Source organism: Notothenia rossii (assembly GCF_949606895.1).
Source record: "Notothenia rossii genome assembly, chromosome: 7".
NCBI lineage: Eukaryota > Metazoa > Chordata > Actinopteri > Perciformes > Nototheniidae > Notothenia > Notothenia rossii.
In genome coordinates, this window is record NC_136905.1 from 50,965,943 (window position 1) to 50,990,794 (window position 24,852).

Sequence of the window (24,852 nt, forward strand, 5' to 3'; positions counted from 1 at the left end):
TCACTAAATCCACTGTTTTAATTGTTCCCTATATTGCCCCTATGCCCTGTAAGGTGTCCTTGGGTGTTATGAAAGTGTTTGCACATGTTTATTCAAGTGTATGAGTGACATAGAGCAAGTGAGATGGCCAGTGGTTCTCAAACTTTTTACACAGAGTACCACCTCAAATTATATTGGGCTCTCCTAGTAACACCATCATAGACCTTCCTGGGTACCACCGAGATAAAGGATTTAATATGACAAGCCATATGATGCTCTCATTTGTTAGTGACATTCCACATGCAAATAAGATAAGATAAGATGGTACTTTATTGCACTGGCTACAGACTGGCAGAAGATCTCCAGCATCTTGCTGCACAGGTGGAAGGATCTCAGCTTCCTCAGAAAATAGAGTCTGCTCATCCCCTTCTTGTGCACAGCGTCAGTGTTGATCCTCCAGTTCAGCCCATTTTCTAAGTGCACTCCCAGGTATTTGTAGTGTCACGGCTTGGCTCTCAGCCATAAAAAACGCAGCAATGAGACGATGGCGTGAGTATGGAAAAAAGAGGAGTTTATTCACACTCCCCAAAACAACCGACCACCAAACAGGGTTAACAAGCACTATGCAGGAGGATAGCTGTTCCGGGCTGCTTTTCCTCCTACGTTCCCCGGCCAGAGAGAGAGCCACTGCAGCCTACTTAGATCCTTTATGGAGGCGCTGATCAGATTGGGAGCACCTGGAGAGAGGCTGCACCTGGATACAATCAGGGAGAGAGAAGCACACACACCCACACACAAAGACACACCCACACCAGCATAGGCAGTGAAGCAGGGGTCGTCACAGTAGTCCTCCACAACAGCCACATCCTCTCCCAGAATGCACAGGGGAAGAGGAGACATCCTCACCCTCCTGAAATCAATGACCATCTCTCTTGGCCACATTCAGAATACTCACAACAATAGGCTGAGGTTCATCTTCCGCTCTTCTTGAAGTGGTTGTGCTTCTTGTTGCTTCCGGCTAAAATAAACATAATTAAAGACATTTTGAGTGTTTAAAATGTGCTGTAATACACAACACATTATTTATTCCTAAACTTGCAGAAAGAAAAACTAAAGTGTGACATTTAATCACATATTTATATATCAATCTTATACACCTTGAATTCTTGTTGGCCAATGATACACATACCCTTTGAAGATGAGCTGAGAAATTGAATATTGTTGGCACAACACCATCTTTAAGCCGGACAGTCTGCCCCGTCCTGTCAAAGTCCTCAGAACTGAAGTGCTCACTGCAGAGCAGTGTCCTGCAAAAGGAAACAAAACCGTCCCTTCTTAGGTCAACTTCCCACTGCCTCCTCCTCTCTCCAGTTTTGGGAAACCTTAAAAACATGAGAAAGGTAGCCAGATATATAAATTATTGTCAACATTGTCCTCCCTTTTTTCCTTTAACATTAAGGTTAAGGACAAAAATACACACCGAAATTATCATATTTTTGGGGTAATTGTATGTATGTATGCTTTAAGAATAAGACAACCACACTAAGAGTTATAAAAAAGGTGTCCAAAAGAAACATTAAATAATTGTGTAAAGAACATATTCTAAAGAGGCTGGGTCAACATCAATCTTGCAATACTATTATCTCACATAGCCCCACTGACCCTGTGTAGCAGGACTTGTAATGTACATACATCCACTAAGTAATTAACGATTATCCTAATTATAGTCATAATATTGTCATATCTTACACGTAAAAGGTGATTCCACGGGTTCTTGTTTGCAGACTGCGGCGATTAGAGCATCCGTAGGCTGCACAAAAGTCCGGCATAGTCAGGTACTTCTGTAAACACAAAGCCAGCAATTTCCTGTATCATAATGTATCTAAAATGTAAGATGTGTTTAACAAGCCAAACTACTTGGAAGAAATCATGTGTAACTTAAGTTATGTTGAAAAAAAAGAGCAGTTATGCCTCTCCCACTGGTGTAAAGTTGCTGGGTCAACTTTGTAATACTAGGTCTCACTCACAGCCTCTTGTTATTAGCCAGTTAATATATAAAACCACGGAACATACACAAAGAAAAGCTGCAATTTCAAAATGTCCAAGCATCCTGTATCATAGCCATGCTAATAATGTTTATAATAAACCAAACCGTTTGTAAATCACTCAAGATTTCAGCGAGTTAAGAGTATTTTTATGCAGATCGCTCACCTTACAACAGCTACCATAGCGCGTACCAGACTAGCTGTTGACTGTAGCAAGATGGCGGCCGGTGAGCTGCGCTGGAAAATCTCCCATGAGCCATCTAGTGTTTATATATATATCTATACACAAGTTATTGAGCCGTTTCCGCTCTACATCCTGAACTCCTCCCTTCGATGCAATGCACTTCCGTTTTGGCGGACTGGGTTTGTTTTGCTAGCTAGCTCCGTTGTGCCGACAAAGCACTGATATCGCAGAGACAAAGAGGATATAACAATTACAACATGAAGAAAAGTGGTTCGGGAACTACGTGTGCGGTAGTTGGTTGCAATCACTCGAGAAAGCACCTGAACGAGTGGTTAGATAGAGAGTGCTACGACCACAAACCAGCACCCAGCACCCAGCCATGTTGTTCATTAAATACAGATAAACACAACAAATACTGCATGCATTGTATTTTTTAATATTATATATGAATATTTTCATAGTGATGTAATTGTGTGGGCTGCTTTTATATTTTAATTTGTAATACCTGTTAGGATTAAACATGTGATCTTTCTTGTTGAAGCCATTTCTTTAGTTTCCTCTCAACAATTAATTAATTCAGTGTTATTTATGTACAGTATGAGCTTAATATGAATGATGAACTGTGTTAAAAGAAATTGTAGCACTCTAAGGAACATATGAAATGCAATAATGCAATAACAGTGCAATAATGAAATTAAATTACATCAAACTTTTTTTTCACTCAAACAGTACAGGCACATATGATATATTGCACAGCATAAAGAGATCATGTAAATTGTTCATTATGTAAACAACAGACAACTGTTGGCTCCTGTGGGCATGACCTAAATAAGGCAGTTTATTTTGGTTTTATGCTGGGCCACGTCGTCATGTTATCCTCCCAGTTTTGCACTGAATTCGGGTGGGGGAGAGTAACGCCATCTCCAGTCAAAGAAGTAGAATCGTGTTCCCAAGCTAGCATCACTGTTAGCATCGAAATCGCTGTGTTTACACCAGTGCCCGTCTGACTGTTTACATCGGTTTACACCGACAGACGCTGTGCAAAAGACTTCCGGCGGAAATGAAGTGCATTTGTGTAGTGTCATGGCGCTACCCGTGTTTTGGCGCGTAAACTTGTCTATACTTGGGTTGCCGTCCAGAGTTATCCAATATGGCGAACCATCTCGCACATGCGCACTGCAGATCGGGTAGAGCTGCAGATCGGGTAGTGACACTTGTGTCGGTACCAGGGTTGCGTTCAAATAGACAAGTTTACACGCCAAAACACGGGTAGCGCCATGACACTACACAAATGCACTTCATTTCCGCCGGAAGTCTTTTGCACAGCGTCTGTCGGTGTAAACCGATGTAAACAGTCAGACGGGCACTGGTGTAAACACAGCGATTTCGATGCTAACAGTGATGCTAGCTTGGGAACACGATTCTACTTCTTTGACTGGAGATGGCGTTACTCTCCCCCACCCGAATTCAGTGCAAAACTGGGAGGATAACATGACGACGTGGCCCAGCATAAAACCAAAATAAACTGCCTTATTTAGGTCATGCCCACAGGAGCCAACAGTTGTCTGTTGTTTACATAATGCACAATTTACATGATCTCTTTATGCTGTGCAATATATCATATGTGCCTGTACTGTTTGAGTGAAAATAAAGTTTGATGTAATTTCATTTCATTATTGCACTGTTATTGCATTATTGCATTTCATATGTTCCTTAGAGTGCTACAATTTCTTTTAACACAGTTCATCATTCATATTAAGCTCATACTGTACATAAATAACACTGAATTAATTAATTGTTGAGAGGAAACTAAAGAAATGGCTTCAACAAGAAAGATCACATGTTTAATCCTAACAGGTATTACAAATTAAAATATAAAAGCAGCCCACACAATTACATCACTATGAAAATATTCATATATAATATTAAAAAATACAATGCATGCAGTATTTGTTGTGTTTATCTGTATTTAATGAACAACATGGCTGGGTGCTGGGTGCTGGTTTGTGGTCGTAGCACTCTCTATCTAACCACTCGTTCAGGTGCTTTCTCGAGTGATTGCAACCAACTACCGCACACGTAGTTCCCGAACCAATTTTCTTCATGTTGTAATTGTTATATCCTCTTTGTCTCTGCGATATCAGTGCTTTGTCGGCACAACGGAGCTAGCTAGCAAAACAAACCCAGTCCGCCAAAACGGAAGTGCATTGCATCTAAGGGAGGAGTTCAGGATGTAGAGCGGAAACGGCTCAATAACTTGTGTATAGTCCATTTAGCTTAGGAACCTTCCTAACCGAGTGAAATGACCCAGTAGTCCCTCAGTGGCAGCCATGATAAGTGCCGTTCAAATTCTCTAGAATGATAGGAAAGGAGGTTTCAAACTTCCTTTATAACCTCCTTTAGCTTAGGAACCACTGGACCTCCCTAACCGAAAGGAGAGGAGAAAATGCTGCCCCACAATGCCTTGCAGCCGCAGCATTTTACGTCACACAACAGTCGGCCGTTCACGGACACAAACGATTATGACGGAGAAGTTATATCATGAAAGTTACAGTGCTTATTAAGCAGTGTTGGGCAAGTTACTTCCAAAATGTAATATATTACATATTACTTATTACTCTCTTTTGAAAGTAATAAGTTACATTACAATATTACTGTCTCTGAAATGTAATGAGTTACACTACTTTAGTTACTTTTTAGTTACTTTCACCAAAATAACCGCAAAAGAATAGCTAGGTATTTTAAATGCTAAAATGTAGTTTAGTGCAGCTCATTATGCATCCAGTGAAGGGCAATGTGGTATAGCATAACAACTGTGTAGGCCCTTAAGGCTACTAACAACTTGTATTACACGGCTTAGTTGAATACTCGATTCTGATTGTAAATTCTTAACATGTGACACGTTGTTAATACAGCAGTACAGACCGCTGTCAAGGACTATAATGAAGGTTAACATATTGTAAATCAAGGCAAATATTATTTAAACCATGCTCATGGTTTGAAATGGCAAACATTGGAAGGCAAAAGTATTATTAAAACCATGTGGCCTACTACATCATCACCTTGGTCCCATCATATACGCTGGGATGAGAATATTTACTGTGCTTGAAAACTGGTATCACATCATCATGTGAGGTTGACTTTGTGACCTGGAGAACATTTCAGCTGCAACATTAGCTCGTTGATAAGCTTGGGATATGAGATCTTTTTGTAGCCATTCGTGGTGAAGGCATCTGTGCTATTGTATGCATTATTTTTGACCCAACATTTATACAGGCATGTCAGAATATGGTACTATTTTCACATGAATATTCTAGCCATTGTCTATTTTTATACCACAAGCTGCAAAATGACCGCCTGGTATACCTGGTACCTGCGCCGCGGGCCGCAGAGGGGCGGCGTAGTTTCGGGCGGCGAAGACTGCTGCTCCGGGGCTGGCGAGTCAGGCGGTAGTAAGCTAGTGTCCACAACGGAGGGTAACGTGATATCCGCATCTGACCTGTTGCTACTGTCTGCAGTAGATGCAGTGTTGCTGGCGTTTATTGATGGTTGCTTTAACAATTTTCGTATAAATGATTATCCACAGATCAGATGTGTGTCACTGCTGTGGAAGCACTTTGGAAATGATGCACGTGCAGCGGAGCAGGTCACGCGCACCTGACACAATTTGTTGTTTGTATTTTTCGCTACGTTCTCTTTTTGAATGGTTGCATAACGTTCAACTTCCCCGAAGATCTCGACGCAAAGCCTGAAGGGTAAACACCAGGTTTACTAATCTACCCGCACAATTTGTCCGGTGTCGGAATGTCTCGCTATGTTAGTACATTCTTAAAAAACAAAACACCATTTCATTTCGGGTTAAAATGTGTTGTAACTGCGTTACTGAGCATTGTAACGGGTAATATATTACCCACATTTCATTAGTAATGCGTTACATTACTTCGTTACAGCTAAAAGTAATATATTACTGTAACTCCGTTACTTTTGTAACGCGTTACACCCAACACTGTTATTAAGCATTTTAAAACGTATGTGGTAAGTTGCCAAAGTGCTTTGTTTTGAACGTTCATCAGTATTATAATCAAAAAGAGAAATATGAACGTTAGTTTTTACGGAAATGATCAAATAAAGTCAACATTTCACTGAGCTGTGCGGGGTTTGTTCAACTTTTAAAAGATGTTTGAATGGTGATGTACACAGTGATAGATGTTAAGGACTAACGTTTATAATAAATACATTTTTATTGATTTTAAGATATTTTCATAGTTCATACAATCATACGTATTGGGATCATTTGTATTAATGTGGACCGGAGGGAGAGGGTGATGAACATAAGTTTCACTTTTTTATTTCAATTCCAACTTTGGTCATGAAGAATATGTTTCTCTGTTGTTCATAAAGCATAAAGCAACAACATCAGAGCACGGTGCATTGTCTCTAGATGAGTCCGTCGTTTTTATTAAACATCCATGTTGTAGTCCGTATAGAAAACTGTAGTTTCCATAGTTTGCCCACAGCAGCAGACGCACACAATGCACCGCTGGCGCATCATAAACACGTCGGATAGTGAAAGTGCATTCGGATTCTCTAAAGTACCGCAGCCTCTTCTCTTAAGTCCTTTTGAATTCTCCTATCCACTATCCCTTAACCCCGTGACGTTTCACTCAGAGGTCAAGGAATAGGAGATAGGGATAGAACTTAGGAGCTGATTTTTAAACTATCCGAACGCAACCCAGATGTGTTCGCGGTACCATATGTGTTCGGGGGCCGTCTCTTACCAATGACGTCACGCATTGTACGCATTGTGATTGGCTGCACGGTAATTTACCCAGGGGTGCTCGGGGGCAAATCAAATCTACAGATCATGACGAACCGAATTGAAGTATTCCTATACTCCTAGCGTGTGAAAATGTTTGTGAAAAACATGTTAAAAAAACATGAAAACGGAGCAATGGCTGTACGCCATTGGCTGTACGGCAACTCAAGAGGACCATCATACACGGTCAAATTCCGAACATTTAAACATAGCCTACACTTCATTCTTTACTTTGTCCATTATTATATGTAGAAGATGAACTACCTCTCTGAAAGGTCCCAATGTGTTCATTTTGATGGGCTGTCTTCTGAGTGGTTAAACATCACAAATGATTTTCTGACTTCTGACTGCTTTGGATTTATAATGACACCACAATAAGGTTTTACTATCACAGTGCACTGAGATTTGTGACAAACTGTAAAGCACTTACGCATCACTGTACACTGTAAACCAAGGCGGTTTTGCCATCACTTACTGTACGGAGGCTCAGTCACTGGAACATTTTCATTCACAAAGCCATGTTGGATAAAGTACCATCTTATATCTGCTCCCTGATCTCTCGGCAAATTGAAAGTACTTATTGCCTGAGATCTCATGCTATGATTTTATTAAATGTGCCAAGTGCTAGGACTGTCTTAGGGAAGAAAGCTTTTAGATGTGCAGCTCCACTAACTTGGAACAGTCTGCAAAAAGAATGGAAAATTACCAAGCTGGTACCACTACATGTTTTTAAAGCTCGGTTGGATGCTCCAGAGTCAGATGCTGTTGGTACCTGTACATGTGGATAGATATGTAAATTGTAATCCCTGTATTTTTGCTGTATGATGTCCTTTTGTTGTTCTGTTGTTTATGTTTTTATGTCTTCATGTGGAACCTACTGCTGCAGGTCTCCCTTGAAAAATAGATCATTGATCTCAATGGGATTTTACCTGGATAAATAAAGGTTTTGAATTGAATGTCGAGCATTAACTGCAAGTCACTCAAATGCATAAACTGGAGAATAATTATGTTACAAGTGTTACAGAAAACATATCCAAGTATAACAAACATCCAGTATTAACCTTACTGTTTTTTACTAACAGTAACCAACTAATCATTTTCAAAAAGTGCATATTTATTCCAAACTCACAATATATATATATATATATATACAATAAAACATAATGCACAATGGTACACAGTATCCAAACTCTTTAGGCACTGGTCAGAGGCATTCATGTAAAGCAGATCACCAGAATCCAATACTGGTAAAAACGTTGCAGAGATCAAATGTTTCCTTGTCTGAAAGGAGAAACCTAATTTTAAAACAACATTTTCAGTGTTTGACTTGAAAGATAAGTTCTGATCAATAATAAAAACTAGATATGTGTATGTAGTGACCCTTTCAATGTCAATGTCAGTCCCTTGAACATTACAAATGTTGGGGAGAAAAGAAGTTCACTTTTTGCCATTTTAGAATATCATGAGTTTGGAGTTGTCTGCATTTAATACTAACTTGAGTTGAGATAAATGGGACGGAATAACATCAAAGGCAGACTGGAGGAAATCAAGACTTTGCTCTATAGAAGAGGATGAACAATAAATAACAGTATAATCTGCATAAAAATGGAAAGCAGCATTTGAAAAATTATTAGAGATTATTTAAATATATGGGGAAATTATTGGTCCTAATATGGAACCTTGGCGCACACCCTTTCAAATCAAATCAATCAAATCAAGTTTTATTTATATAGCACATTTATAAACTATTTTTGGTCGAGCCAAAGTGCTGTACAAATAATAAAAATACCCTACAGTAAAGACATTTTACAGCTAATACAACAACAGTTTGTTCAGAATATCAGTATGAGAAGAAAACGACACCCTTTGTCCTTAGACCCTCACATCGTATAAGGAAAAACTTCCAGAGAAAACCCACAGTTTAAAGGGAAAAATGGGAGAAACCTCGGAGAGAGCAACAGAAGAGGGATCCCTCTCCCAGGACGGACAGACGTGCAATAGATGCCGTGTGTAAATCGAAGAGATAATACGTTTTACGACATAGGTAGACCGAATGTTAGGAAATGCATGTGTCTATAATAAGAGGATGAATCCACGAAGATCTCAAGAATCCTGTGGGAGCCTTCAGGGAGGCATCACGACGAGACCCAGGCAGGACCGCAGAGACAGGTTTAGCCACGACCCGAAGTCCACGACTTAATCCAGAACTCAGGATCGAGGATCCAGGATGCGGGACCACAGCAAGAGGATCAGCCTCGACTCAAGATCCCGGCGTCGATATAGACACAAAAGACGACAAATTTGGCTGGGTTAATCGGAACATGAGAATACACAGATACAGACAGACAGAAGGAAGAACAATTTTTTTTTTTAATATTGAAGTTAAATGCATTAATCTGGTGCACTTTGAGAGCAAAATGAATTGATATATGGATACCTCTCAACATCCATATGAAACAACTGTAAACAGATTTACTTTGTCTTTATGGATTCGATTGTGGACTTGATTGTGATTGCTGCACATTATCCCTTACTTAATAAATACTTTTTTTGATAATCTATTATAGAAAAGTATATCATATTGATATATAATATATAATTTCTTGATAACATATAATATAATCAAATATAACAATCAAAACGAAATAAGTAGTATTAAGTATTAGGGCTAAGAAAATATTGTACATGTGAAATAGTTGTATGTATTGATTTAAATTGACATGCATACGCTAAGAAAAATAGTCCGTTATTACTGTTTGAACTAACGTATCAACGGCACTGAACATATTACATATTACCTACCATATTACGTTATATACTTCTTACCTTCGATTTCTCTTGTTCTTCTCCTCATTCGTCTTTGTTTTTCTTCAAGTTTGTATTGTATTTCTTCAAGTTTTTATCTTGTTGGTCGAATGCACTTAAGCGTCAGCTGAATGCAATGTAATGTAATGATCAAAAAAAGCCTCTATACTCTAGACAGCTTGGGTAAATTACCGTACAGCCAATCACAATGCGTGACGTCATTGACGTCCTTATGTCGTGACGTCACTGGTAAGAGACGGACCCCGAACACATATGGTACCCGGAACACATCTGGTACCGACACTGGAATAGAGGGATGTCTAAAATGCATGATCTGTTTGTATTTTGAGAAAAATACATCATAGAAATGTTTTTATGTATTTGTATATATCAGAGACCCATAAATATGCATAAAAATAGCATGATGTGCACTTTAAGTTAATTAATATAAGTGATTTCCATGCTTCAGTCTACTCTAGATCAGGGGTCGGCAACCCCCTGGCCAATGGTGGCACGCGGCACCGTAACCATTGGCACACTAGGAATACATGTGCAAAATATTTTCGGATCCTGAATGAGACCGCCGCCAGAGCGCGTCTCCCTGTTACCTGCAGAAGGAAGCCATGCACGCAACCCAGCCCCGCTCTCTTTAACTCCAGGTGACTTTCTGCCGCTTTCCTCCGTGGTGCAGTGCTGATCGTTTCACCACAGAGGAAAGCACTTCACTAATTGCAGTACCTACAGTATAAGGCGCTGTACAAATGCTGCAGTTTTTGCGTAGCTGTGTCTTTAGTTCAAAGCCCAGTGGCGATATGCTCATCTCTCATCGAAATAATATGCTACAAAGGGGCGGACTGGCCGACTGTGTGTTGAACTTTCCTGTCGGCTCCCAGACCGTAGTCGAGGAAACAGACTTACATTGGGAAAGAGACGTCTGTAAATCGTTGGATACTTTTAAAAAAACTAAATAAACTACCCAGTATGAACATTTATATAGCCCTTATTAAAAACATTCGGTCCTCAAGTTGTAAAAGGTGCAAATAACGTTATTCTGAGAGTTATTTTCCTCGGCATTATGAACGCGGATCCAACCCACGGGACCGCGCCGCCCGGCACGTTCATGGGACATGTTCAGTGCTACATGAGTTATACCTTTACCCATGGATGGATGCACAATAAGAACGGATTTTATGAATACTTTCGTGACTGTAGTGTATTCGCATTTGGTCTCTGTTGTCCTTCTGCAGACACCGTACCGGATGTAGGGATCTACAGGCTGCCATGTGGATGTAATGTTGCTCCGTCACTATTAAGGTTATTAAACCAAGTTCTATGATAAACATGACTCGTTTATGAGAACATCAAACAGTGACGTTTCGCTCTCTCAAAAGTTGGGCCAATTTGGCTTCATGCGCCATTGAGCAACTCTCATAGGAATGAACTAGGCCCCGCCTCCCACGCTGTATCCAGTTCTTATTATTAGGGATGTAACGATACCAAAAACTCAAGGTACGATAATATCGCGAAAACAAGTCCACGGTACGGTATTTATCGCGATATTGAATAATAAAGGGAAGAAGAAAAAAAATCAGATTTTTTTTTTCAATAAAACATTTTTTTACTCGGAAAATGTTTTTTTATTACATAATAAATCAGATTTTTACAGCATTTTTGTAGGATAGCAGTATTTTAAAGTGTCAAAAACAAAGTGACCGTAACAGACTGGAACAAGAAAACCAGTGTTTTTGTACCTCCTAGTACTACCAAACAAAGTAAGCATTTTCTTTATGCCACTGCATCTCACAAATAAACAAGGACATTTAATAATCAGACCCTGCAATAAAATAAATCAAGTTTCACTTTAGTTTTTCAAGTAACTCAACTCAAACTCACTACGCCAGGCTTATTGACAGGGCGAGATATAAATAGATGGTTGATACTTGTCAATGTCTCTAGGTGTTTAAATGTATCCCTGTAAATACAATGTCCTTTTGTGTTATCTGTTGTTTTATTTTCATGTTGTAACCTACTTGCTGCCATGTTAGACAGGTATCTCTTGAAAAAGAGATCGATGATCTCAATGGGACCACCTGGTTAAATAAAGGTTTAAAAAAAAAAAAGTGTTTACAAAAAATAATATATATTTTTTTAATTAATTTTTTTTGAAAATCGCGGTAGATTTTGTCAGTCTCACGACGGTATTGGGAAGTTTATTTACCGCGATACCGCGATATCGTTACGTCCCTACTTATTATACATCCATGTTCTAGTCTAGACTAGTGACCATCAACTGGCGGACCGCGGGCCACATCCGGCCCGCACGGCAGGGGTGACTGTGGCGTTGGCGGAGTGGTTAGTGTGTTCGCCCCCCACTCGAGGCATATTTTTATTGGAAATATTATATTCATCGTCATAACTGTTTGCACGGTGTAACATCTCCTGCTGCATACATATTTGGTCGTCGAGGAGGCTCTCTGGAGGAGCTCTAACTGAGGAGACACTGATGGGTCTTCCACGGCTCCTCCGTGGATGCATTTCCGGGAACGGTTGAGGTGTGACACACGGCCAGTGTCAGTACCATATGTGGGTACCAGATCTGCTCGGGGTCCGTTACGCTTAACAATGACGTCACGCATTGGCTGTACGGCAACCCAAGAGGTAATAATAATAATTCTAAATAAAACAGGAAGTTAACCTAAATTACATTTAAGACACTGCAACGAAAGTAACAAAAACAATGTAATATCCTTTTCCGTTTCACAGAACACAAATTGGGTTATTTACATAATTATGTTTACACTGGTGACATTTACGGGACACAATTCACTGGGTTATATAGTGTGTGTTGCACCACGGACGAGCTAGTGAGTGCACCTGTGTTGTGTTGTCATTCTAGCTTGTGTAGCGTGCATGCAAGATCATCCTGCTGACTCCCATTCTTCAGCTCTACAACACTGTCGATTGTTCTTTTTCAACATTCAAACATAAAAAATAGCAATCAACATTAATCTGAATGAGGGAGGTGATTTATTATCATTACAACGTAATTTCCCGATCATTTAAATATGAATATGGTGAAATACATTCTTACATCGTTTTGTATTTCTAAATGGGCAATTTTACCCTTTCGAATCTCTATATAAGATAGTAAAATATATAAGGGAAATAATTTATATTGACAAAGCCAAATCCTTTTAAAAATATTTATTAACAGGTGAACTGCATATATATAACTGGATAAGATTACAAAGAGCAATCTTCTGACTTCTTGAACTTTGCCAGGTTGCACAAGTCCTGCTTTGACTCATTCTTGGACATCAGTCTCCTGCTAGTCTCCTGAGCTCTGATCCCTCCTCCATCCCTCTTTTCCTGTGAGAAGTACTTAGCAGAAGCCTCGATCACCATTTTAACATCCCCGATTTCTCTTATTCTTATTGTTCTCTCACTGGCCGTTTCTCAATCGCGAGGAAACTGGCTTCCAAGCCAATATTTCAATGATACTATGTCATCGAGTGCCGCCGAAGGACTGTTCCAATCTCCAGCATACTTGGAATTCCACCGAGGCCGTGTCCTTGGTTTGGGGGTAATTTCGAGGCTGCACATGGGTAGACTTCGCGTCCTTCAAATCCCCACAATGCTTTGCGCACCGACCAATTTCCCCAAATCTGTGGCGGAAAATGTAAGGCGGGGCCTCACATATGACGCACACCTGCACACTTGCTAGCCTGTTCCACTCTTCGTTTTCCGAATGCCAGGAAAGATTATTGCCTAGCTTCTGAAGGAAGTGACTCGGAAGACATGTGCTACCAAGCAAGCATCCTTTCGATTGAGAAACGGCTCTCTACCCACACTCATTCGTCTTTGATCAGACCCCCGGTATACGCTAGTCTGCACCCCTAGTTACACCAATCAGCGTGCAATTACCGTACAACCAATCACAACGCGTGACATCATTGGTAAGCGACGGACCCCGAGCAGATCTGGTAGCCCGAGCACATATGGTACTGACACCGGACTTATCTCAGCCAATGACAGCTCTGCATGCATCCCCTGGATATTATTTTAGTAACTGCTTTCATCGCGACTCGATGTTTACAGTGAGAACAGCTGTCTGGTCCGTGTAGAAAGCAGAGCAGTGTGTAAATTGGTGTCCTATGCTTACTTCTATAAATACATCTTTTGGCCCGTAAATTTCCCATTTCAGCGACCAGAGAGAGGGGGGGATATATCCAGTCTCTGATTGTGTTACGTTGTTATGAGAGTGCTCTCATACTTGTTTGATTCTGAAATTGTATATATAATTATATGTGTTTCTATGTCCGCATCTGTAGCCTGTTATTGTCTCATTATACAGCACTTTCAATGAATTAAAAGTAAATATATAAGTCGTCATGAACTATCTGTCCATCAAACAGAGTGCTGCTGTGCCTCCTGTCATCATTAACGGACATCTCTTTAAAATGACCGCTCAGAGGAGAGGAGTTCTCATTTCTCTCTCCTCGCTTCCCCTCCTCAGTCCTCCACTCGCATCTCCTGTGGGCGGCACTAAGTCTCGAGGATAGGAGTCGAGGAGGGGAAATTAGAGTATTGAGAAACCTCTATTGAGAGAGAGAGAGAGAAAAGAGAGATGAGAGAAGAGAGAGAGAGAGAGAGAAAAGAGAAGAGAGAGAGAGAAAAGAGAGATGAGAGAAAGAAAAGGGAGAAGAGAGAGATAAAAGAGAGAAGAGAGAGAAAAGAGAGATAGAAAAGAGAGAAGAGAGAGAGATATATTTGCGAGTTGCATAAGAACTGGTATGATAGCAGGGTTTCCCACACAGACTTTACTTGGGCGGGCCGCCCAGGTATATTAACGGCCGCCAAAGTATAATTTGCGTGCTACTTAGGTTGAATTGTTTTAATCCGTCCGCGAGCACCATGGCATCTGCGATCCCTAACTCTACCCCTCGCTATCGCGTGAAGGGTCAGCTTTATGCGCTCCGCACAGTAACCCTGCTGTGACAAATCAGCACAACTTTATACATTGTATAATAGTTATTAATGTACAGATGAATAGTTCATATTTGATTTTATATTTTGAGTCTTTGTCTATGGCAGCGCTTCCCAACCTTTTTCAACTCAGGGCCCACTTAAAGAGCAACTTGAGGTTAGAGACACCAGTGAATAAATGTGTAGGAAAATGATGAATACACTAGATTTTCCCAAAAATATACAGCAATATACACTACAGTGACATCTGGCGTCGTTTTAGTAAGACATTTTCACTTCCGCGTGTGACTTAACATGGGGGAAACAAGTGGGAGAGCGGCCGGTCTAACGTATGAATAAACATGGATCACAATGTTAGTTTTGACACAGAAGAGGTTGAAAATATATATTTGAATGCATATGATTATAATTATGAGCCTGCTAGGCGTCCAAGAGACCAGGAGCAGCCAAGGATTAGAAAAAATAACGGCCATCGGAGAGAAATGGAGCTTTGGTGTGTGGAGAAGTATTATTGATAATATAGTAACGTTACTGGCAGGACTGTTGATACTGATCCATAACAGAAACTAATGCGCAAGTATCAGCCGTATCTCGCGTTACCTAATGCAACTCCACACTACGGTGCTGACCGGAGGGGAGACGCGAGATACGGCTGATACTTGACGATCTGGCGGAGAAAGGTTGTGGAGCCTCCGTTGATATGCCGTTGTAAATGGCTTGATGGAAAGCAGGTGTGTAGTCGGGGAGGGTGCACAGCTGATTGCAGCAGGTGAGTGGAGGTTGAGCCGGGAGCCAGGAGTGACAGCCACCACGCCCACACAAACAACACAGACAGGGGGAAACAAACAAACACAAAGGAGACGGCTGGAGCAGTACAGCCACCACAGCGTTACCTAATGCAACTCCACACTACGTCTTACGGTGCCGTGTACCGGAGGGGAGAGAGAGCAGCGAAGGGGGGAGAGAGAGAGCAGCAAAGGGGGGAGAGAGAGAGCAGCGAAGGGGGGAGAGAGAGATGTAATACGGTTTCTTGATAAAGCTGTGGAGACGGAGTATGTGTTGCAGGGAGGTGGATGCACAACGCACCCAGGAACGAACGCTAGCTCCGGTCCTTTTCCCGTGAGGCAAACTGTGGACTCGATGCCCTGACAGGCTTGAGTTTGTGCAACCTGCACAAACACAAGCTCACCATGATTACGAATGGTGAAATGCAATGTAAAATTACCGAAAAAATACCAGCTCATTAAATCACAACCGCTCAAACCAACTACAAACTACTACCGTGGATTGGGCAGAGAACGAGTCCGAGAAAGTTAACTTCCCCATGTGACGTAATATGACGCGTTTGACGTATGAAGTTAAAAAAAAGCAGTTTTCAGTAGCAGAGCTCAAAACGGCTCCTTTTCCTCTGAATTCCTGCCCTTATGTCTTGTAAAACATATCAAATCCTGCATTAACATTTTTAATTGGTTAAGGTTAAGCATGAATCTAGTAACGCAGTCAATTCAGAACATGTGACCCGTTGTAAATCCAGTAGAACAGACCGCTGCCAAGGACTGTAATGACCGTTGCTAAGGAGGATCAAGAAAGAGAAAAGAGGTTCAAATAAAAAATAAATCTTAAAAATGAAAATGTTTCCACACAAATCATGTTTTGCTAATTATTTGGCGGCAAATGTTGAATTTACATTTACACCCTTTAATATTTGATTTGGGCTTTTAGTGTAAGACCGCACGTAGTTAATAAATACAACTATTCCTCTGGCTAAAATACATATTTTTAAATGTCAATCAAGGAGTAATCTTAATATAAGGAGTTTGAAGATTAGATTAAAAAAAATACAATTTATTTTGGAAAAGATATTGCTTAAAAAAATCAAAGGCTCATCATCACACCATGAAATGGGAAATAATTAACTCTAACGAAGATTGGCATTAAACGTACAATAAAAATGCTTGCCATATTGTGTTTTTGGTGGTGTTTGGTTGTCAACCTATATTAGTTTGTGAAATGTTGAAGTGATCCTACTGACTGTATCTTTGTTTCTTCTGTTTTTGTCTGAGATGGGAATGTCATCTCCAATATGTTATTGTAATGTCCACGTTTGTGTCTTTAGCCTGTACAAAATAATAATAATAAAAAAACAAACAATTATTTGGCGGCCCTCTTGCAATGCCTTGGTGGACCACTAGGGGGCCGCGGCCCACAGGTTGAGAGCCGCTGGTCTACGGGATCAATGAAAATATTTTTTGAAGTGGATATTTTTGCCAAATTGTGTCAGATAACGTTTAAGTGAATCGCCAATTTATCAAATGAATGATCCGGGGAACACAATTTACCATGTTTCAGCAAATACCATAGAATATTGCCAGTAGTTGCTGAGTCATCGTGCACTACTAAACGTTTGTATATCTGCAAAACACAGCACAGGAAGGAAAGATGGTGACCATACCATTACTTTTATTGTAGATATACTGGGCTACAATTATATAAAAAAAAGAAAAGTCCAAACAAACACAATTAAAGGTCTTCATGATCCATAAGGTGCAGACCGCAAACACTGCAGCACAGTTACAGTATGAGTGAGGAGTTCTGTTCATGTCCCTTACACTGCAGCTCCGACCGCTTAGCCCCCCCTGCTGGTGTTCTGCTGCTCCGTGACACCCCCCCCCCCCCCCCCACAAAGAAGACAGGGGATCTATGCTGGCTTCCATCTCCTCTCCCACACTCCCATTGTTGATCAGGCATTTCTGTTCTCTGCTAATACTGATCATGAGCGATCATTAACAGGAAAAATCCACCCAAAGCTCTTCTGTTGGAACACATGCTGCCTATCAGGGATCAACTTCCTGTTAGCTGATGCATTTCCTGTCAAAACCTGGCCAAATGTATCACATCACATTCAGATACAGCAGCTTTAAAAAGTGACCTTTCAGGACTTTTGATTCACAGTGGATGTAATTATGATTAAGAAATATCCTTAAACTAAATGAGGAACTAATCTTTAAACAGATAGTTTCCCTTATTCAGGACAGCCGTATTGAGTTCCATCATTCTGCAGCACGGCCCCACACATCAGTCCCTGCTCAGCTCAGATGTGTGGTGATTTTGTAGGTCTTCTACTGTAGACACAAGGCAGAAAAGCATTTCTTCATATAACCATCTTTGATTTTCTATGATTTGTATGAGCTTCCAACAGAAGGGTTTCTTATAATTTTGCACCAGTACGACGGCATTTCCTTGTCTGATAAGCAGCTAAGGAAACTGACACGAGCTGGGATAAAGTACAATTATCGGTAAAACTTTGAGGTACTTGTACTTTAGTATTTCCATTGACTGCTAATATTTTACAGCTAGTCCTTTTCATTTGAGGGATGCAGTGAACTTCCTGTTGCACCACATTTATCAGAGCTGCACAACAGATTTATGATGTTATGTATTAAATACAATGTACTATATTGTATGTGACTCCTTACAGGAACACAGTGTCAGATTCTGGAGCCTTGTCATGTTTCTGAGATATTTGCACTTAAACATAAAAGATTGCAAATTTAGAATTTGAACAATTGGACATTTGTTTCTTTTCCAAAAGTAAAAGCTCCAGTACAAAGGAATTCACAAAGTGGTGCATGTGAAGTCATCCTGGCTCAGGATTCATCACAAGTACAGAAGCACCTTAGGGTGGATTTTTCCTTTGAGGTTCTGTTAAAGGGGAAGGTCAGTCAAACTCACACACCACAGAAGAAGAAACAAGGGAGAATCCAGAAGTGAATTGAACCAAGATCCCATTCAGGATTGGACGTGCCAGTCCGACTCACCAAACAGCTGTTTGAGGCAGGATACAGGAAGTATACACGTTTAGAGATTCTTCTAACAGTGTGTTTGTCACATGATGCCCCGCAGCACATTTGGAGCCCCCCAGCCCCTTGCTGTCTCTTTAAATAGCTCTGAGCTAAACCAGCATCCACACAGCAGCCAAGCCTGAACCAGTTAGTCCTCCCAACAACATATATACACGTCTTCGCCTTCCTCTACCTTTCACTCTGACATGAGGTAAAGTATGGCGCCCAAGTGCAATGCTCAATTGTGCTACATATACAAAGAAAATAAAAAATTGCCATTGCGAGAAAACGTAGTCCGTTCTGACTATCGCACTGCTCCCTCCTGAATAGAAACATGATGCTGGATATTGGTGCCAAGATGAATTATGATCCTAGTTTCTATCAGTCACAGACATAAAATAGAGCGGCTGTGGCACCAGATGACGGATTTCACATTATTTTTAGTACCTCCCCCCCCCCCCATCGGGTACCTACACAATAGTTAGTTGAACCCATGTAGAACTGTACCAGTCTGACTTTAGCTCTTTATACATGGGTTGCCCAGAGAGATAATGACAGACTGCACTCTTTAACTTGAAATGTCATAACGCTTCATAGGGTCACATGGATTTAAATATAGCAACTGAAGGATTTCACCAATCAGAGAATCTCTAGGTCTTCAATATCTGGTTAAAATATATACTTTCACGTTTTGTTCGGCAGGATGACCTCCACATATTAACACCATTTTATGATTTTTGAAACATTAATTCAATAGTCAGAATTAAAAGCAGTCATTAGCTTATAAAGCTAAGATTATATAAAAAGCTAACGTTAGCTTGTAAGCTAACTACATCTCAGTCACATGGCTACATCTCAGTCACATGGCCACCGCTAAGCTAAATGCGGCTAATGTTCATTGTGATGGCGTTTAGTAGTCTCATTTAGAAACCTGTTAGCAACCACAGTTTTTATGACTCATTGAAGCGTCAGACATTCACCTGGTGTATTTACGGACATATAATGTCGTAAAACAATACCTGTAAAAGTATTTCGCTTGTGTTAACCGAAGACCTTATTTCAGACATCTAACCAAAACACGCTCACATTTATTTTGAGACGAGCTATAAGGAAGTGCTTAAATGCCGTTTTAGGACTCATTCCCGCACCGCTCTTTTACTCAGTTAAGCAACCATACAGGCACGTGTCTCTTCGAACCCTTTTTTATGGACAAATAAAAGTTTACCTTCTGCCTATATATACATACAAATGTTTAAGAGTGCAATCATATTACCTCTACAGGTTTTTACCCATTTGTCAATCCTGATTGTTTTTACCCAGAATTCAAATGCAGACTTTCAGCCGATTCAATTAAAAGCTAGTGAAGGAGGGGAAATCTAATAATCCACACGCCAACCAAATTAAACAGATTTCCAAAATAATGAAAAGGTCAAACAAAGAGGTATTATAGTTACAGTGCAAAAAAAGATGAGAAATTCAAGCTTAATACAAAAACATAGCACCAAACAAAAAGAAAAGAAAAATATATAAAGACAAGAAAATGCATGCAATTAAATGAGGTATTCAAGTGAAAAAAGGGCTTATTGATTTGGGGGGACCGGACATTTAGCGAGAAGCAAAATGTGTCAGAACAGAAAACACAAAAAAATAAAAAGGCTGGTGTCTTCTCCGCAGGAATCGCCTTTAACCTCATAGTGTCACATCTATTAGAGCTTTGGTAAGTACGGGATGTGAGCAACACGTGTGTGTTGAAATGAGTTGGCCTTTTTCACAAAGACTGTATTTGAAAAGATTTTGAGCCTACACAAGTATCCAATATAGAAAAGTCTGCAGCATATTGAACGTATGATACGTCTTTCTCTTCGTATATCAAAACTGGATGATCCTTGGCAAGACGTTAAGTGCGCAAGAATGTTCCATTCCTTCCATTCTTGGTATCAAAACATGTTAAACCAAATCATCAAGATAATGCCGTTTACATCGAGTGTTGCGCTCACACACTCTAGATACATCCGTAGATCTAGAACATTTATAGACGCAATCCAGTTGTCATGGTTTATACATAAACTACAAGAACATGCAACCTCAAGTGCGCTTTATAAACTACTTTAAATTACAGTAACTGGGAATGTTGGAATTCCTATCCGTCTTGCAGGATATGAGGGTGAATCTTAGCAACTAAGCCTAAGAATACCAATCATGTATCTTATTATTTTTATATATATTTATAGACTTTGCTACGTATATGATTCTGGTGTCAATGTGACCACACGATTCTTGAAGTAACAGACCCTAATGGAATAAGTGCAAAAATGATTAAGAACGTTTTGCTCCAGTGGTTTCTGTTAGCCACGTCCGCCGCTGTCAAACTGACTGGCACTAGTGCACAGGCTGAGGAGTTTAGCGTTTTTTCTTCTTCCTACATACTTTGATTGAACTATGTACAATCTAATACTACACAATAAGCATAAATGTCATACCATCGGCAGAGAGGTTAACCAAACACTAAACGGTGAGGAACAGACGATGCGACCTGACCTTCTTTTAAACACACTGCTAAACGTTAATAAAGCACTGAGAGAGGGAAAGCAAAGATTGTGTAGGCGCAAAAAGGAAAAAAAAAAGAAAAAAAAAAGATCTGATGAAATGGTAATGAGATCAGTCTGCTTCTTCATCTGCGTCTCCACAGTGTTCCCCGGCTGCCTCAGCTGAAGATGCAGGACTTGCATGGCGCTCTGTTGGAAGCCGGTGTTGATTTTCCTCCGTTAGCGTCAGTAGCTTAGGTGCTAATGCTGGTTGCTCGGAGGGTGAGCTCAGTTTTTCTGGACCTGAGGTTGATTGGCTTTGAGGCTGCGCAGAGCTCGTCTCGCCGCCGCAGACTTGGCGATGCGGTAGCTGCGGCCCACTCCTTTGAACTTGCCCTTCCCCACGACCTCCACGGTCACCCGCACCTTACCATCGTACGTCCTCTCCGCAGGGCTGCACAGAGCAAGAGGGGGGTCAGAACCTGGCTAATGGTGGCCTAAATCTCACACAGCCGGGTAATAAAGATACTACTCTCATTCTTATTCCTCTGTTCCCTGAATGATGCACACTCAACTCAATAGTTGAACCTTTATCCATTTCTAATCACCCCTTTTTCTCAGCTTTTTATTTGCAGGGAAATGCTGAGTTTTATCAACGATATCTTAACAATGATTTATACAAATTTCAGTGTTAATCCATGATTCTGGGTACCAAATTGGAGAACATTGTTAAAAAAGATATACACCAATAAACCCCATGTAGTTAATTTTAAAATGGATTTCTGACCGATTTTAACTAGTTCTCTTCTAGGCAAATCATTTTACATTTGGCAGAAAATCTGGTATCATCCTAAAAATGTCTGCATTTTTTATGCCATGGGGAATGCTCATCAGACAGTCCCGTCATAATTATCGAAGCAAAATAGCTGATAGTAGTCAATTCTGATTTACAACTTGACACGCAGTGCTACAACGCATCATCACCATTTGTATTTAGCTAACTGTTGACTTTTTATCTACGCCTTAACACCCCTGTCCCACACCTGACACCTTTAAAAAGAAGGGGGTTAAAGCAGGTGACAGCTTTTCTGGATACATTTCCTAAAATAGGCTATAAAATGAATAATATAACATGACTTCTTGCTCAAACGAGATGAACTCAGCTATGATAAGCGGTCCTCTCATCTGTGCATTGGGTTAGGGTTAGGGTTAGGGGAAAAGAGAACATCTTCATATTCCTGTGAGAAATGTTTTACTCTCACCTGAACTTGGCAGTTTCTGGCTCCATCTCCAGCAGCTCCCTGACAGGAGAGCGTGGCACGTTGGCAGAGAATTTCTCTGGAAGAGGCGGGGCATGGAGAGCGAGGCATCAGAATCATCCTCACACTGATAACTACAATTAGCTTAAAATAGAAACAAAAGACGCTTCCACTCCACCTCACCTATGAGTGGCCTCATCATTGGATAATACACCTGCCACACGGTCTCCAGAGACATCCTGCTGTCCATGTAGATGGCTCCGGCCAGCGACTCAAAGATGTCCCCCATGGCCTTCGGGACCTCAATGTCCTCCTCCTTCTCCTCGTCCTCTTCTGAGCGCCGCAGCTGAAAGAACACACAGTCGTTAGCTGACCAGATCATAACACACACACACACACACACAAAATGTATCAGTAGAGCTCGCTAACAAACTAGGACTGCACAATTGGGAAAAATCTATTCTTCTATTCTATTCTTCTATTTTCTTGACTGATTGCAATATGATGCAGATATTTACCAAACAAAGATGTTTTATTATGTCTGTAAATGACTATGACTTCTCGTCAGCAGCACAATAAAATACAAATAATGATATTTTCACTTTTTACCAAATATTGGGCCTACTGTGATATGGGATAGCCCAGACAGCTGTATTTATCTAGATAGAATCAAATCATTTTGAAATAGACATAATCAATTACACTTTATCACAGGGGTATCTCCTCTTGCACTTGATGTAGCACTTTTATCTTCTCTTGCACTTTATAAGTCGTAGCTGCTATATTGTACTGCCAACTAACTAACTAACTAACTAACTACTGGTAAATACTTGTGTATGCTGCTCTTGCTCTTTTGCACTTTTCACATATCATATATTTTCTTTTTGCTATGTTTGTAAAATGTAATTTTGTTAAATGTTTTATTTGAGGGACTGCGGATGGAAATGAGCTCAAAGCTAAATCTGGCACTGTTACGCTTGACACATTTGAATGTCTTAAGTGTTCATTACTGTGCATTGTCCCTGCCAAATAAACGATTAAATGAAAAATGAATGAATTGGCTAATTAAATACATTCATTTCTCATATACATAAAGTGTCAAATGTGGTACATTAGCTAGCTAGCAAGTTAGCTAATGGGGAATGCTGCTTAAAATGTGGAGCCAACAACAGGCTGTTGCAAACTTAAGGATAAACTAGGACGCTCAATCAAGCGTCACACATACGGTAATGGCTGGCTCAGAAAAACTAGCAGAAGAAGGTAAATATAACTGTATGTAATACATGTATGTGTATTTTCAATACAAAATAAGTTAACAAAAAAAGTGTTGAAATTGTGCAAAGATTCCAAAACTCCCAAACGTATCTTGATTTGGAAATGATCAAACAACCCTAAACGTGTTTGAAATATATGAACGGAAGTCAACACAATATTTCATGCTGTTCTTGAAAAAGCATGAAATAAGAACCTGTAGAGAATGATCTGCAGTGGGTCACTACATGGAACAGTTTCAAGCAGGCTAGTGAGTGCAGCACATTCTTCCTGCTGTACTTCCTGTATGTTTGTGTAACATGTGCCTGCTGTCCCTAAGGCATAAAGTCCCTCAGCAGAAGAATGGGAGGAGATCTGGTGCCAAGATAGCCCTTTCCAGACAAATTCAATCCAACTGCATTTTCTCTTAGTGCTGAAATCATGGGAATATGAAACAGCCTTGTTATTCAGGAGGATCTTTTGGAATACAGACGCTTATTGAAATGGGAAAACACTACAGCTTCAATTACACATGAAAGAGTAGGCTTAACACTTGATGTTTTGCTAAAGCTTATAGTTAGGGCTGGTTCAAGGTTTAGTTATGCAGCGGGAGGCTTAGGCTGTTTGGTCACTCAACACACTGTAAATGAAACAAAAATGGATATTGTGCTATATGAACATACTTTGATTGACTGATAGGTTTTATTGTTCAGTACTGCTGCTCGCTGTGTTTCGGTCTACTCACCTCAGAGTCCATGCCTTGCATCTCGTTCTTCTCCAGCTGGAACTGCACGAAGTCGTCGATGACGTGGAAAAGCTCGGGCGAGATGGCCTTGAAGTACTTGTGGTAGTCGTACTTGACGGCCAGAGAGGCAAAGATGGTGTTGTTGACGAGTGCTGAGCGCAGGTCGGTCAGCACGCCCGGGGAGTGCTGCCGGGGGTCTTCATAAAGGTGCTTTGTAATGAGGTAGTCTAAAATTGCATCGCCGAGGAACTCCAGTCGCTGGTAACAATCTGAAGAGGAAGACAAGACGTCAGACATGATAATGTTAGTGTTTTCATTTCTCTAAAAAAGATGCTTATGATTGTAAGAGGTTGTTTCTATCTGTATAGAACAAGGTCAATTCAGCCTAAGCAAATAACCCAATCAATTAAATTGT

At 40.5% G+C, this 24,852-nt stretch overlaps 1 protein-coding gene across 6 annotated transcripts in view; it reads right to left on the minus strand.

Annotated features, from left to right (window-relative positions):
- Nucleotides 1-212: 212 nt before the first annotated feature.
- Nucleotides 213-24,852, minus strand: part of dicer1 (dicer 1, ribonuclease type III) — a gene marked incomplete at its 3' end in the record, with an annotated part of 94,649 nt that continues 70,009 nt past the window's right edge. For 5 of the 6 annotated variants that reach the window (XM_079693739.1, XM_079693742.1, XM_079693740.1 and 2 more), the window contains 4 exons: nt 24,438-24,706; nt 22,625-22,787; nt 22,445-22,520; nt 17,259-21,636 (listed from right to left, as the gene is read on the minus strand). In XM_079693739.1, the coding sequence (XP_079549865.1) occupies nt 21,471-21,636; nt 22,445-22,520; nt 22,625-22,787; nt 24,438-24,706 (674 nt within the window). Of the gene's footprint in view, nt 998-1,168; nt 1,362-1,728; nt 1,821-17,258; nt 21,637-22,444; nt 22,521-22,624; nt 22,788-24,437; nt 24,707-24,852 lie in introns of those variants that run through there. The other variant, XR_013810328.1, reaches the window with a different exon arrangement.